At 34.4% G+C, this 16,288-nt stretch overlaps 1 protein-coding gene and 1 long non-coding RNA gene across 2 annotated transcripts; one reads left to right on the forward strand and one right to left on the reverse strand.

Annotated features, from left to right (window-relative positions):
• Nucleotides 1–4,530: 4,530 nt before the first annotated feature.
• Nucleotides 4,531–6,918, reverse strand: LOC106397610. The gene is made up of 5 exons (XM_048766062.1): nt 6,686–6,918; nt 5,354–6,271; nt 5,188–5,271; nt 4,898–5,041; nt 4,531–4,835 (listed from the first exon to the last, which is right to left on the reverse strand). Exons 1-5 carry the CDS (start codon nt 6,719–6,721, stop codon nt 4,788–4,790), a joined length of 1,230 nt encoding a protein of 409 aa, XP_048622019.1. The 5' UTR covers nt 6,722–6,918; the 3' UTR covers nt 4,531–4,787.
• A 52-nt stretch (nt 6,919–6,970) lies between these two features.
• On the forward strand, nt 6,971–8,877 carry LOC106454743. The gene is made up of 3 exons (XR_001290007.3): nt 6,971–8,447; nt 8,546–8,601; nt 8,701–8,877. It is a non-coding gene; the product is annotated as an uncharacterized LOC106454743 (long non-coding RNA).
• The last annotated feature ends 7,411 nt before the right edge of the window (nt 8,878–16,288 follow it).

Consider the following 16,288-nt stretch of genomic DNA (forward strand, 5'->3'; position numbering starts at 1 on the left):
AATATATTATTTTATAATATAGATATTTGATAATAACTTTTTACTTTTACATAATATTATATTAAAAATTTATAACTTGATGCAATTTGATGTAATTGTACTATTTATATATTAAGCTGTTGTTCTTTTTGTCAATTTATTTTAAAAAGAAACAACATTCTAAATTTTTAATTTTTGCATTAGCTTTCTATGAATTACTATTACTTTTCTAATATTTTGTTTTCTCGAAAACTGAACTATCAAAATTTTATATTTAACTTAAATAAATAAGGTAATATTATATTTAAAAATTGTTTTATATAATATATACTATATATTTTAGTTTGTGTTTTAATTTTCACCACAAAGAAACAACAACCATCGTATTTAATTAATTTAAATAGATTTTAAATGCAGTGGCAAAATTTGTAAATTTAAAAATACAAAAATAAAATACTTAATTTATTGTTGATGCAATGGCTAAATGTATAAATAAAAGAAAGAAAAAATGATTGCTGACTAATGCCATCACATTGCTAACCATTCAAACTAAACTAATGTACTAGATTATGACCCGCTCTTTTCAAGGGTGAGTATATTTTTGTTGACAAATTTATTATTTTGTGTGTTTGTTCAAAAAAGCAGGTATATTTTTTGTTGACAAATTTATTAACTTTTGTATTTTTTTTCACTAATATGTTTAGACATTAGCGTTTATTTTTCAGTTTGATTCTAATTTGGTTTTCATTTTCGTTCATTGTATCTTTTATATTATTTTTGAAGTTTTCCTTTATTTTTATATCATTTTAGATTCTAACAATGATGTAAATTTTTGTAAAATAATTTATATTTATACATATATATATATATAGTTATTAAATTTTAAAATAGACTAAAAATTAAAATCCAGTTCAACCGGTTGGACCGGACCGACTATTAACTTAGTTACAATGTCGAGTCAATTTCTGGTCTGGTTTTCAAAACATCGATAATAGTGTTTTGCATTTCGAGTCAATTTTGGGTCCAATTTTTAAAACATTGATAATAGTGTTTTGTAAAATGACCAGATGTTAATTTTTTAAAAAAATTGGTTTTGTTAGAAAATATGTATATAACCGCCAACTAACATATTTATTTGAATTATATATTTATTTATATTATGATATTTTGATACAGCTTGTGTTATAATATTAGTCTTAATTTGTTTTAGTAGTGATTCAGTTTAAATCCAAATTTTGATCAAAGTTAAGCGAATTATTTTTTGTAGTCAACAAAAAATGTATATCAAAATATTTTTGTAGTTAAGTGAAATATTTTTGTACTATGTATCTGGGTCTGAATTTTGTTTTTAATAGGGTGATTTTTCTCAATATTAATAAGAGCTCAAAAAATTAAGAATATATCCACTGAACAGTGACATCCAACAGATGTGACAATTTGGCCCAAACCTTGACATATTTCTTCTTTTACCTGCGTCTGCGTGAGTATATGCGCGTCACATGTGTAACCAACAGAACTAAGTATATTATACTATAAACCATATAATATAGTCTAAGTACTAAGACAAACAATGGTAAAGAAGAGATATAGGTAGAAACGTGAACAAAACACCACATCAGTAATACTATTATAGACTATACAATGTACATGTGAGTGGAAACAAAAACTCACTAGAGCATTTACCAAATTTCTTATGCTACTAATTATAATAGAATAAAACAAAAAATACAATTTTGTTTATCTTTTTTGATAATTTTTGTAACTGATAGCGGTAAAAATAAAAATATTAATAAGAGTAACGGATGAAGGAATGTTGTTGTTGCTATGTAAAGTAAAGGAAAAGAATAGATGGTAGGAGGAAAGAACATACACTAGAGGTGGAAGAGATATGATGAGTGGTGACCGTGGTGGAAGAGAAAATGACGGCGGTGATGAAAAAAATCAGTAGTAGTGATGGTGACAATGATATGCTCGAGGGGAATGAAGAAGAAAAAAATGACGGAGTTAGACATGATCTGCACAATTAACATGATTCTATATTGTTATATTAAATAAATAGTATTGAACAATTATTTTATACTAGTATGATAACAATAACCATAATACATATTATGCTAGGAAAAAAATTATTTGCATTGTTGCTGAGAGAGAAAAATAGTGAGGATGCAACGAAGAAGCACAAGAAGATAAGAGAGGAAAAGAGTGGAGAAGAAAATGCAGAATAGAAACAAAAGAAAGAAATAAATATTGTACTATACTATACTTCGACAATAAAATAGAATAAAATAATATAATATTTACAATAATTTATGCAAGAATTAATATATATTCTTAATAGAAATGAACTGTTCATTAAAAGAAATTGTGTGCAATAGATATAATTTTTTATCTTTAGAAAACTCTAAACGGACGAGTCATTTCAATGTAATTTTTAACATTTTCATGACTTTGCATTCTATTTTATTTGTTACAACAATATAGAATTGAACACACAAACAGAGAGAATTGATCTGCTTCTCAATTGCAAACCAACATCTGATGCAAGGATGGTGATGAGTCGCGATGGTGCTGAAGGAAAACACAATGAAACTACCAGAGAAAAGTGTGGAAAGAAATACAATTTGCCAAAGAAAAGGAAGAGAATAGTAATATACTATACTATGATTATAAATAGAATAATATATTACACAAGACTTCTGTTTATCTTTTCCAATTCAATCAATTATTTGACTATATATCTTCTTAAACTCGTAAACTGGATCTGCAAAAACAAAAACAAAGAAAAAACAATTTAAGTGCATGTAATTCAGAGTGGGAAGGCTTCGAAATTGATGAGATAGATTACTATGTTAGGTCATTTACAAAGTTTCGAGAAGTATCGAAAATTAAAGAGATGATGGACTCTATAATTTTTTACGTGCAGGGTGGGATATTTTGGAAATTATACATAAAATATGCACAATATCGTACACTAAGAACTCCTATGGTCAGAATCTTATATTTTCGTGTTTCTATAGACATGAGGCCAAATTTCTCTTTTTAATAACAGTTTTATGTTCTTCGTTGGAGCGATAAGATGATTCCAGAGATTTCATATGAATTAAAAACCATAAAACCAACTACTTCCTGTATAAGTCAAATAACGGCTTCCTATGGCTTCCTACGTCACCTTTTATTAATAAATCCAACTTAAAGGTATCTGTTTTTTATCAAAGACAAACATAACATGATTTTAGACACAATTATATAATAGTCAGTTTTTTAAAAGTAGGTCCAGTGGTTAAGCGTGATTCTATTTTAATAATATTGATATCTAACTACGCAAAGTATATGTTATGCATGATAACATCACAAATTAAATTTTATTCATCAAAAAGCTGATGTAGATGTCAGATACCGTTTAAATATCTTGTTTCATCAGTTAATATATGATCGACCCGACCATAATTTAAATAAAATTAGAGAACCGGTACCGAACCCGGTCCAAACCGTGTAATTTTAGGTATCCTAATATATCTGAACAAGATTTATATACTTAAATATATTAATTATTTTTAAAATTAATATTTAAAAGAATATACAAAATATATAAAACGTTTTTAGGTTGTCAAAAATATTTGGAAATATATACAAATAGTTATAAATACATATTTAAAATAGGTAAACAATACTTATAATACCTAAATACTTAAAATATCTATTAATTTTGCTAACCAAATATTTAAGTTAAACCAATTTTTATGTTAAGTTTAAGTATTTTGGCATACATTATTAAAATTTATAAGTTATATATTATTTTATTTTTAGATTCTGAAAAATTTATAGTATATATGAACTTTAATTTTTGAAAAAAACATATGTTATCCGAACTCAAACCCGAACCAAACCTTCATGGATCCGAATCGAATCAAATGGTACTCGAATGTCCACCTGCAATCAAATGTAAAAAAAAGTTATTGATAACGAAATGTATATTGTTTATAATATTTAAGTATAATATATTTAAAAAAAAAATTACTCAGCGCAGGGTGCATGTTATAATTTAGTTAGATATGTAATTTGATTAATTGAATATGTAATCATATTTTATTACGATAGTAATTTTGCCAATAATTTAAAACAATTGCCAACGCTTTTGAGTCCTTTATGGATGCCTTCCACTTTCTTCTCCAACTCACCGATTCTCTTCTCCGTAGTCGGTGCCATGCCTTGGTGTCGAAGGGCCAAAGGCGAAAAGAAATTTTTCCTCCAGAAATTAGTAATAAACATTTCACATATATTTAATATATATAAATATCTATGAAGAACCAAACATAAAATTTCTTAAAAATAATATAAGCTATTAAGTTTTCTAAACAAAAAGAAAAAACATATATACAAATATTCAGAATTATCTAAGACGATTTTTAATATTTAATTAAATATATAGTATGTTGATTTAGATGGGCTAAACTAAAAGGCAACTTAAAAATGTATTATAAAAGGATTGAAAATAAAACTACATGAGCTAAGATTGATATACCTCTAAACTCCTCTGTAATCAACCTCAACTTCTTCCAATGAATCCAACTCTTGTATTATTGATTAACCAAGCAATCACAACCAGGAAACTAGTCTCAAGAGCTATTGAAATCAGTCACCACAATGACATATACGATCAACTGTCTAATACAAATCTTCCATAGGTTGCACACTAATTTCTCAGTTCTAAATGCATAAGATGACAAGAGAGAAGAAACAATCTATTTTAAACTTCCGCTTCCTCTAACAGCAAACCTTCTGATTCAACTTTACATGTCAGCATTTTCTCACTTCTTCCTTTGACCCGCGTGGCCGAATGCATCATCTTTTTCAACCTGGAATGGATAAGAACATTAGTTCATGTAAGTGCACCAAGTCAAGATAGATAGAGGGAGACCTGTTCCAAGACCAAGCCTTTAAGTACTATCTCCATGTCACTGAATGCTCTATCTTTCCAAGCATTGCCAACTCTACGGGATATCATGCCTTCAAAATCTTGAATTGGGTTTGCATATCCAGATATCGTAGAAGCCTTTCTCAACTGCATTTAAAGTCACATGTGAAAGCATTAAGAATGATAGATTAAGTCAGGTTCTTTGCTGAATTCAAGATAAAAAAAAAAAAGAAGAAGTTAAACATGTGATGCAGATTTCTATTATACTATAACCAGATTAGGTTGTTGATTACCTGAGCGAGCTTACACCATCCGCTATTAATGTCACTCACAGAGAAAGCCTTGTCTTCCAAAACGGGGTCTACCACAAAGATGTTCTGCAGGGTGATGTTAAGATAGATTAGAAACTGAGAAACAGAGTAAAAAAACAGATATCTATGTAGAATAAGAACATCAAACCTTGGTAAGAATCATTACTGCACCATCTGGTGTGAAAGTTTTGACGTTTGACAAGAATTGAGAACCGAGATTGTGGTTTGTAACATTTGATGTGGTAGTTGTAGACGTGGTGGACTCTTTGCCTTGATTCTTATCCCTTTCTCCACTGCCTTCACCTTCCCCTTGAGCATCATCACTAGAGTCGGGAGCCTTTGTCTTTGTCGTTTTTGAAGATGGTCGAGCAGGTTTTGGTTCTTTGGGGGTGACTATGTGTGAAAGGCAGTACAAGGAAAGGCCTTTGTACAGAAACTGATATAACCTCCACTCACCATGTCTTTCTTTCTCCGATTTCTGATTCGTACGGAGGTTATGAGTAGTGGATCTAATATACTGCTGGTCAAAGGGTATCAGTTTGTGATGCTGTGCATGCCACTGGCAGTCCATACCAGACTCAGAGGTCAATCTCTTGTGAGTTGGAGGAGGTTTAGCAAAGAAGAACCAATCCCGGCTTGTGTAAGTTGGTACGTAGCTTTGCCGGAAGACATCTCCCGTCTCCCAAGGAACCTTGGAGAAAACAAGGTCTGTATCCAGGGTTGGAATCCCAGAATCAACTCCATCAAGTTTGAGAAGGAGGCAAGCAAACGACAAGGGTTCTGTTCTGTCCTTTTCCAAGCCATCGTAAACTTGGTATGCCTTTGTTTCAGAGGAGGACCATAGTTCAGAGAACTGGAGATGCTTGCTACAGCAGTAATAGACCTCTTCTTGAGGAGACTGAAGAGCTACTTCACAACCAAACAGGGCACACCTGTCTCTGAAGTTACTAGGACATGTGTATTGCCCGTTGATGGTCTCTTGTGGTTGAGGTTCCACAGCTTGTGGTGGATCTTGTATTGCTTCAGCAGCTGCTAATGGTTCTGCAGGCTGAATTAGATCAAACAGCTGCAAAGAAAAATAAATGAAACTAGCTCAATCAATCCTTAAAGCTTGCGACGAGGAAGAGGAGACATAACAAAGTAACCTAATTCAGGTCTGAACCGGGTCAATGACCGACCGAACCAGTTTTTCGACCATTGATTAAACCGGAACAAACCGCAATTCAATTGTCAAAACCTGTCGAAATCAATAACCGGAACAAAGAATCTACGCGCCAAACTCCATCGATATCATATTCGCAACCTTAACGAATCCCTCACCAACAAATCCTAATCGAATCCTTGTCCACTCTAAAACCTAATCGAACAATTCAACATTCAAATCTTGGCTACAAAAACCTAATCGAACAATTCAAGATTCAAATCCTTAGCTACAAAAACCTAATCGAATGAACATCTATGAATCGATCGATAAACTCACCAAACACCTCCTCTTCTTTGGAGTAGCTGAATCCATGGCTTGGATTAGAAGTAGATTGAGGGAAAAATCGTGGTGGCTCTGAGGAGAAAATCTGCAGAGAGTACAACGATTTGTGAAGTAAGTAACCGTTTTGTTTCGGTGCGTCTAATGGCGAGGGAGATACAAGAGGGAATGATTTTGTATCTTTGGAAATTTCCTAGTGCTTTCTTTTTTTTTTTTTAAGAAATTAAATGGATGATCGTAACATATTGCCAATCCTACAAAGTTAAACCATACCATCATTGGTTTTAACTAAACCGATTCTAACCATTTAAACCAAATAATTGCATAACAAATTAAACGTTATTGCAAATATATATAATACCTTGCATTCTAATATAAAATATTAAAATAATCGAAAACAACTTAAAATTTAGATTTGATTTGGTTTATTCTTAACAATTTTAACTCTAAAAGATTTTCAGGTAATATCAAGTTTTCATTAATTAAAACTATATACCCTACTCTTAATAAACAAAACAAATAAACCGCAAATACATGAAAAATCTATATTTCAACACAAAATAAAGAGAAATGGCCTTAGATAACCATACATCAACTTTTTCTTCTCATTTTAGATCTCAAGGCCCAAAATCACAAAAAATGTTTTATTTAATATGGATATTTACCATTTTACCCTTTTCTTTTTTAATTACATAATACATTTTTTTTTGGAAACTTACAAACACGACGGCTCCGCCGTTTCTCATCTCTGCCATCATCATCTTCGGCATTGCTCATCTTCAGCGTCGCTAATCTCTGTTGTCATTATCTCTATTGTCATTATCTGCGTACTTTCCCTCAGCCCCAATCGTTGCGCCGTTATAGGTTTTTAAGTTGTTTTTATCAAAGGTATTTCGTAGGCACGACAAAACTGATATCGCCATCTGCGATGATGTCGTCTCCAAGGTCTTTTCATTTATTTGCTGCTGCTAAATCTAAATATGTGATTTCTCTATTCTCAAATAACTCATATGTAGGGTTTCTTCTCACTAATATTGTAATCTGTCTAAATTGATTGTGGAACATCATCATATTGTTTCTTGCATTGTATTGAATCTCAATGGTCAAAACTCAGAAATTCTGGATCATGGATTCATTTATGATGTTTAATGAGGAGAATTGTGTATTACTTCATCTTGACACTGTCATTGCATCTCTGTTTTTTCTGGAATAATTAAATCAATCTATGATTCAGTCATTGTTAGTTTTTTCTTATGGCTACTTCATCTTGAGATTATATTGGATCCTCAATCACATATAAGGATTGGTGCCTAAGCTGTGTGAAATTGGTTGCGGGCTTGATGCTTAAAATGCAATCGTCTAATTCAGTTTAAGTGTTTATGGTTCACACTGTAGGACTCTTAAAATATTAAAAATGTTTTTGCATTTTATTTGTCGATAGAAGATTTTAACAACATGTATTGTTTGCTTGTTTTTTACAATTTTTCAATCACGCCATGGGAAAGCTTACCTCTTTAGGTGTAAATCAATCTACTTTCAAGTTTTATTTGGGCTTTAGTCATCCTCCTCATTGAACATTGCCTTATTTTGTGGTTAAAGCTCGATAGGACTAGTTATTTGCTAGTAGTCCTTTGGGTTTTGTGTGGACAGGGCCAATGTGTATGCTGAGAAGAAAGAAGATAGAATGATGATGACTGGACTGCACACTGTTGCCGATATTTACTTCGTTAAATGCGGCTCTTATGTTGGATGGAGATATGTAAGAAGAAAACATTCAGTGTTCCTGTTTTTTTTTTTTGGCTTTTGCCTTTGCTTATCTAAATGTTTCTTGGCATCAACCTTTTGTTTGTAAATCAGAAGTTTGATTTTGAGAAGAACCAACAGTACAAGGAAGGAAAATCGATTCATGAAAGGTAAGTAAATGACTAATCCCAATCCCTGGTTTTATCTTGTTTTGTTTTGACAAAGTGTTTTCTGAGTTGAGATGTGAATGTGTTTCATATTCTTGACAGGTACAAGATTTGGTGCCCAGATGGGAACAACTACTAGATAGCTATGACATTTTTTTATAGTCAATGACATGTGTTTGTTTATAGCTAATTACATTTGTTCGTTTGTAGATCAATGTTCTCTACTTGTAGAAAATGAACTCTATTTAGTGACTTTTGTACCCAGTGAATTTGTTCATAGAGTTTAATTGTAGCCAATTAACTATGTTTGTTTGTAGATTAATGTTTTCTGTTTGATATGTGTTTTCTGTTTTGTAGACAATGAAGTATATTTAGTAACCTTTATAGCCAATTAATTTTCTTATAGATTTTGATTATGTTGTTTTGCTTTGCTTGTTTTGGAAGATTTAGTTCCAATTTAGGATAGCCGTCAAGAACAAAGATTGCCTTACATCCCTTACACGTTTTGGAAGATTTATTTCAAATTTAGGATAGCCATCCATAACAAGGATTGCCTTAAAATTGTCTTACACGTTTTATTGAATTGTTTTGGAAGATTTAGTTCAAATGTCTCTCATTTACAGTTGGTTAACATATCACATCCTTTCTAACATTCATCATATATAATTTAGGTTCAAATAAATTTATGGGTTTACTATAACCGACGATTCACCATAGCTTAGCGGCTAAATTATTACTCTTATGATTCTTATATGGCACTTGCACCTGTGTTTGATTACCCTTGGAATCATTACATTTTTTTGTTTTTTTAGTTGAATAAAAACACAGTAATCTATTGTTTTGGAAACCCACCCAAAACATATCATATCCTTTCTAACATAGATCATATTTTTCTTTTCATTTTTTGGAAACTCATCAAGAATATATAACATGCTTTCTTATTACATTCAGAAACCTTAAAATGTTCAGTAAGCTAATTAAACTTAGGCAGTGCTAGCCCTGTAGGGAATGAATTTCCCATCATATTCCTATCATGCGTAACCAAGCAAAAAAATATTAATATCGGATCTTATGGAGTGCTTTCCTAAAACTTTACAAGAAGCAGATATCAAATTCTTAGTTTTTGATTTCATTTCATTTTTACTTAAAACTTTGCTGAAAACACACTAATATATTGTTTCAAAAACCCACCCAGAACATATCACATCCTTTCCAAAACATACGTCATATATAATTTAAGTTTAAACAAATTTATGTTTTGATTATAACAGAAAAATCATCGTAACCTAGTGGCTAAACCACTAGTTTTACTAAACTTGCTTGGCAGTTGCATTTGTCTCGATTCACCTCAGAATCATTACTTTTTTGTTCTTGGCCCTACTGGAAAGAAGATGCAGAGGAAACTACCCGAGATGAAACTGGAAAAGAAGAAGAAGAAGCTAGATACTATGGCTTCACCAACACAACACTTAAGCAAAAGAAAACCCAAAAAAGGAAGAAGCTTTCTGTTGCTCAGGCTTGCTCTCAAGGAATAATAGTGAGTAGAATTGTTGATGCAGAAGCTTCTTTATTGATGAAGACACGTGGTTAATGGCATGTAAGGGCAATGGTGATCGTTAACCCCAGAAACCCGACTGGTCAGTATCTCAGTGAAGCTATCTTAAGAGAGATATTGCGATTCTGTTGTGACGAGAGATTGGTTCTTTTTAGAGACAAAGTGTACAGCAGAACATATACAAAGATGAGAGACCCTTATCAGCTCCAAGAAAGTAATCATTATCCTTTGTGATCATTATTACTCTATGGAACACATGTGAGATCAATACTTTGTCTTTAAAATATTTTGATGGAAATCTTAGATAACATATATGCTTTATAATAATATCACATTAAGATTTTCTTAATAAAATTCTTGAATATGCTTGAAGGCATACTGAAACTTCTCATACTCTCACAAATTCATTGATGTTTCTACACTAACTGATGTAGTTTTATGCATCATTTAAACTTTGCTAGAGAGAAATACACTAATATATTATTTCTGGAAGCCCATCCAAAAATTTACAAATGCCTTCCAATGTCTATAACATTTTTTCTATATTTTGGTTTTGTGAAGTCATCCAGAATATGTAAAATTCATTCTTGTTACATTCAGAAATCTGAAAATTTTCAATAAGCAACATAAATCTCGAACAACCTTGACTTAGTGGCCGCACCCAATGATGACATTTCCTAGACTTTTCGGGTTCGACTGGTGGGAGATGTAAATTGCTTTCTTATCTTCTTTTTTTCTCAAAATTCTACATCACAATTTGAAATCTTTAGTTTTTGATCTCATTCATTTTTTAGTTTAAACGTTTCTAAATAGAAAAAACACTAATATATTATTTCTGGAAGCCCATCCAAAAATTGTCAAATGTTTTCCAACTTTATAATATATAATTTAGGTTTAAATACATTTATGCCTTTGATTATAACATATTATTCTCCTCAGCCTAGTGGCTAAACCATTACTCTTACTAAACCTGAAAATCACATGCCCCCGCGTGTTCGATTCCCATGAAATCCGAACGTTTTTTTTAACTGAATAAAGCTAATGGTTCTATTGTTTTACTTACATCGACAATCAGTTATAACACCTTTGGCCTAGTGGATGCACACTATGATGCCCTATCCTAGATTTCATGGGATAAAATGGGAGATGTAAATTGTTTCTTTATCTTTATTTCTCAAAATTCTACATCACAATTTTGAAATTCTTAGTTTTTGATATCATTTCTGGTTTAAACTTTGCTAGATAAAAACACATTAATTTATTATTTCTGGAAACCCATCCAAAAATTGCCAAATGCTTTAAAAATTTTAATATATAGTTTAGGTTTAAGTAAATTTATGTGTTTGATTACAAGAAATGAGTCTCTTCAGCCTAGCGGCTAAACCACTACTCTTACTAAATTTGATAGTCACATTGGAATCGAGACATTTATTTTTTTAATTGGATAAAAGTTCTTGTTTATATATTTATATTTACATCAACAAACAGTTATAACACCCTTGGCCTAGTGGCCCCACAATATGATGCAAGGCTGTGTCTACTGTGGAGAGAAGGACAAATTATCAACCGGTATTAGAATGAGAGAATGGGGAATGGAGCAAGGCTGTGTCTACTGTGGAGAGAAGGATGAAACCAGAAATCATTTGTTCTTCGCTTGCCCATATACCTTCACAGTATGGAAGAATGTTGCAGAGAAATTGCTTGGTGCAGCGATAACGCCGGACTAGGAAGATACAGTCGCATCCTTGCTACGCCCGAATGATTGACCATGGATTTTACCCACTTTTAGCCATGGTTTACAAGTGTTTTATTATATATTTACTACGATATAGAGTCTATTTAGAGTATTTATAGGTTTAGGGACGATTTAGCGGAATGTGGTGATTTTGGTGTCTTTTGGAGCCTTTTGAATGCAAAGCTGCACAGACGCGTCAGATGTTTAGCTATCGATGGAGACCTTCCCACCGTTAGATTGAGCCCATATTTTGATACAAGATATAGCTTTGAGTTAGCTTTCCAATGCCACCGGTTTGAGGTCAATCAAATCCTGTAGTAGACATTATGCTTGTTTTACTGAAGAGTGGCCAGTCTGCCTCGCGAGAGGAAGCTGTCGAGGAGACGAAGGACTGTCGATCGACGGTGCATCCTTGCCATTGATCGACAGTGATGCCAGAACGTGGGCCAAGCATATTTCAAGACCAATTGAAGCCAAGAAGCCACACAAAGTTACCAAAATACCCATGGACGACCATAAACCCTATTTATGTATTTCTAAGCCATTGTTGACGGCTACAAGCTTTCTATTCTATTGTTTCTCTCAGGTTAGGAGAGAAGGGAGGAACTCCTTCAGAGTCCTTCTAGAACTCCTTTGGTTTTTATTATCTATTCTATTGCAGTTTTATATCTATTCATCTATGATTTCTGTGACAAACTTCATGCTTGAATATATTCAACTGTTAGGTTTAGGGTTCAAATAAGTTATGAGAGATTAACCCCAATTGTAGAATTGCTAGGTTGTGATATTCATCAATAGGATGTTCTTACTGCTTGTGTTCTAGAGTTGCGAACTAGAACCCTGATCATAGAATCATTAGGCACAAGTGATAGCTTGGTCTTTTCTATGAATAGATCCTCACTGAACTAAGATTGCTAGAAACAAGTGATAACTGATCTAGGAACCCTAGTGAGTACTTTATCAACCCGCGCGCAAAGCTTGCTAGAAGCGTGTCGATCGATATTCCAATAGAATAATCGATCGACGTCGTGAAAGGTGTATCGATCGATATTCTTCTAGAATAATAGATCGACACTTTCTAATTGATCGACAAACGATAGTTGAAATCATTAGATCTAGTCAATAGACGAATCTAGAAAGTGAGAGCTGATCGATTTGTTCTTTATGGTTGAGCTCTTTAATATCTTGCATACAACAATTAGTCTCTATATCATTATAATCCTAATTACCTGACTAGAAACCCTAAGTCTAGCAAACCATCCTTCCATCAAACAACTCAATCAATCAACCGAGCAACTACCTTTCTCACTACTGCTATTTACATTTAAATTATTAGCCTAGCTTAATCATACAACTATTAGATCTTTTGTGTGCCCTAGCTCCCAGTGAATTCGATCCCTAAGTACTCAACTCGACCTCTTATTTGAGAGAGTATAAATCACTCCTTAGGGTAACTTGAGTGATATCAAATTTGGCGCCGTTGCCGGGGAGCTTTGATCGCCATTAGATCTTGTTTAGTTAGATTTAGTCTAGGTTTTACTATTGTTCGAAAAACTGATAAAAATTTTTCTTCTGTTTCAGGTACATACATATGAGTACTAGAAGCAACAAGGGAATAAGGCTCTTACTAGTAGAGCCACTGGATTTGGAACGCGTGATCCATAAGTCTAAGAGGGCAGTCGACACCCTCCAAGCAGCGACTGGCAGCGTAGAAATACAAGCATCGATCGACACTATTCATCCCGTGTCGATCGACTCTGTTCACCCGACGTCGATCGACACTATTCAACCAATGTCGGAAAACACTGTTCATCCTGGTACTGTTCATCCCAGTATTGTTCATAGAGGTGTTGTTCATCCTGGTACTGTTTTCATCAAGGTACTGTTCATCCCTTGTCGGTCGACACTGTTCATCCCCCGTCGATCGACACTGTTCATCTGGACACTGTTCATAGTGACACTGTTCACCGTGACACTGTTCACGGTGACACTGTTCACCACGATACTGTTCATCCAGTGAAAAACGACACCACTTGCGGGGCGACAGAGAAGATTGAAGTGCTCATTCTTAAAGCTGACAAGAATGAGATGTTAAGAGACGAAGAATGTCGCACTTGCAACAGCGCATGACAGTTGATTAATGCTCGGGGTGCTCTGTGATCCCTGATGTGATTGTTGTTGCTGAGATGAATGATTTTGATCTGAGCCGAGAATGGTATGATTGGGTAGGTCAAGACACCTTCCAGGGTCTTCTTCGTGAAGATCCCAGAAACCACATCGGAGAGCTTGAGGATCTAGTTTCAAGGAGTGAGCAGAATGAAATATCTATGGACCACATACTCTGTAAGATCTTCCCTTATTCTCTCTCTGGAGATGCAGTCCGCTGGTTCAGACAGCTGCAGCCAGGATATCTAACCTGCTAGGAGGACATTACAAGCGCCTTCTTCAACAAATTTATCTATGAAGCAGCAGCAAAATTAGAGATTGAGATGAGATCTATGCTGGGATATATGGTAGAAGATGATGAACAGTATGGATCTGAAGAGCTGAGCAGAGTAGATGAAGCTGATATTAATGATCCGACCTCAGCATCGACCGATGGTACGACCTCAATGTCGATCAACGGTATGACCTCAACGTCGACCGACGATATGACCTCAACGTCGATCGATGGTACGACCTCAACGTCGACCGATGGCACGACCTCAATGTCAATCGACGGTACGACCTCAGCGTCGACCGACGGCACTACCTCAACGTCGATCGACGGTATGACCTCAGAAACAATCGACAACACCATCTCAGCATCGATCGACAGAAACACCTGTTGCCGATTGACACCAATTGAAATCCCTGAAAGTTCGAGTTATCCTCAGTACAGTGCAGACTCAACACATAAGAGCACCGATGTATCAAGTTATGATCTTGTCACATATGTAGACAGAGAAATCACTATGGAAGATTTCTTGGAGTAAAAGGATGAAGCACAATCTGAGAATCTGGATCAGAATTTGGAGAAGAAGCCTGATGACGATCAACACACTTCAGAAAAAGATTTGAAAACTTCGCCAGAGGCTAGCATCGATCGACATCATCCACCAGACATCGATCGATACCCACCCGATTACATCGATCGATACCCACCCGATTACATCGATCGATACCCACCCGATTACATCGATCGATACCCACCTGATTACATCGATCGATATCCACCTGATGATATCGATCGACACCTAGGGTTGGATGAGCTATCAGGATATATATTTGAGCTGGAACCGATTGAGGAGAGAATGCACGAGTCTGAGACCTCACATCTTGCCATCTCTAAACATCAGAGACCACCTATTTGGACAGAAGAAGCGGCTGGGTTTCACAAAAGAGTGAAGAGGATACATGATCGTGTGAAAATTGTGGTTCCATGCGTTGTATTTGAAGCTGAATCTCCTATTCCACCTGATAGAAGTATGCAGTTCAACTCTTACATTGAGGTATTGGATGATCATCAGCACGTAGAAGCTTCTCAGAGAGGGTTGCGATTTAAAGATGAAGTTGATAAGGGCTCAGAAGAAGCAACATCGATCGACACCGGATACCATTGAACGACACCACAGATGCAATATCGAACGAAATTAACAAGCCGGCATCGATCGACGCTACCACTTCTCCATCGATCAACACTGGGCCCGTATCAGAGCATAAGGAGTTCGATGTGTGTGGAAGTCTTTTTGACGGAGAAACCACCACGCGATCAGACAAGTCTGGATGAAAGAAGAGGAGGAATTGGAAGAAGAGAAAAAAGATCAAAGGCGATCCTCGGTTATCATTGATTCCTCACTTCTCAGATGGTGTTAGGAAATCCAGAGTGCGCAACAGATGCTTCTCACAGCCATTTGCAAATATTCGAGCACTCCTTATTGCTGAGATGATGGACAAAGGAGAAGAGTCTATGGAGGAGGCTTTCACAAAATAATGATAAAGCTTGAGAGAGTAGACATTGAGACTTGTTTTGGAGCGAGTTCTCATTCTCATCCGGACTGAATCAAATCTCCAAAAGTCAAGCTAAATGACTATAACAAAGCACTGAGTGGGAGGCTACCCACTATTAGATAATTTTATCCAATTTAGTTTAGATTATTACTGATTTCGTTTGATACTTATTGAAGGTCAAAAAAAAAAAACAGATCCGAGTAGACGATTATAAAATCGACGGATGAGAGCATGTCGATATCGATCGACAGTACATCACCTGCAGCGACCGATGGTAACTTCTTTCCATTGATCGACACTTAACACGGTCAGGTATATCATTCTAACTTGATAAATTGTGTTCTTATGATTAGTTCTCACCATAACTCCGAATGGATATACACTGGGGACAGTGTAATTTAAGTCAGAGT

Source organism: Brassica napus, chromosome C8, assembly GCF_020379485.1.
Source record: "Brassica napus cultivar Da-Ae chromosome C8, Da-Ae, whole genome shotgun sequence".
In the NCBI taxonomy this organism is placed as follows: Eukaryota; Viridiplantae; Streptophyta; class Magnoliopsida; order Brassicales; family Brassicaceae; genus Brassica; species Brassica napus.

Excerpts from the sequence above, each read along its gene's own strand:
- LOC106397610 (XM_048766062.1), bottom strand. The coding sequence starts at position 6,721 with ATGGATTCAGCTACTCCAAAGAAGAGGAGGTGTTTG. Across the intron at positions 6,272-6,685 it reads CAAAGAAGAGGAGGTGTTTG|CTGTTTGATCTAATTCAGCC; the intron begins GTGAGTTTATCG and ends TTTTCTTTGCAG. Across the intron at positions 4,836-4,897 it reads AAGGCTTGGTCTTGGAACAG|GTTGAAAAAGATGATGCATT; the intron begins GTCTCCCTCTAT and ends TATCCATTCCAG.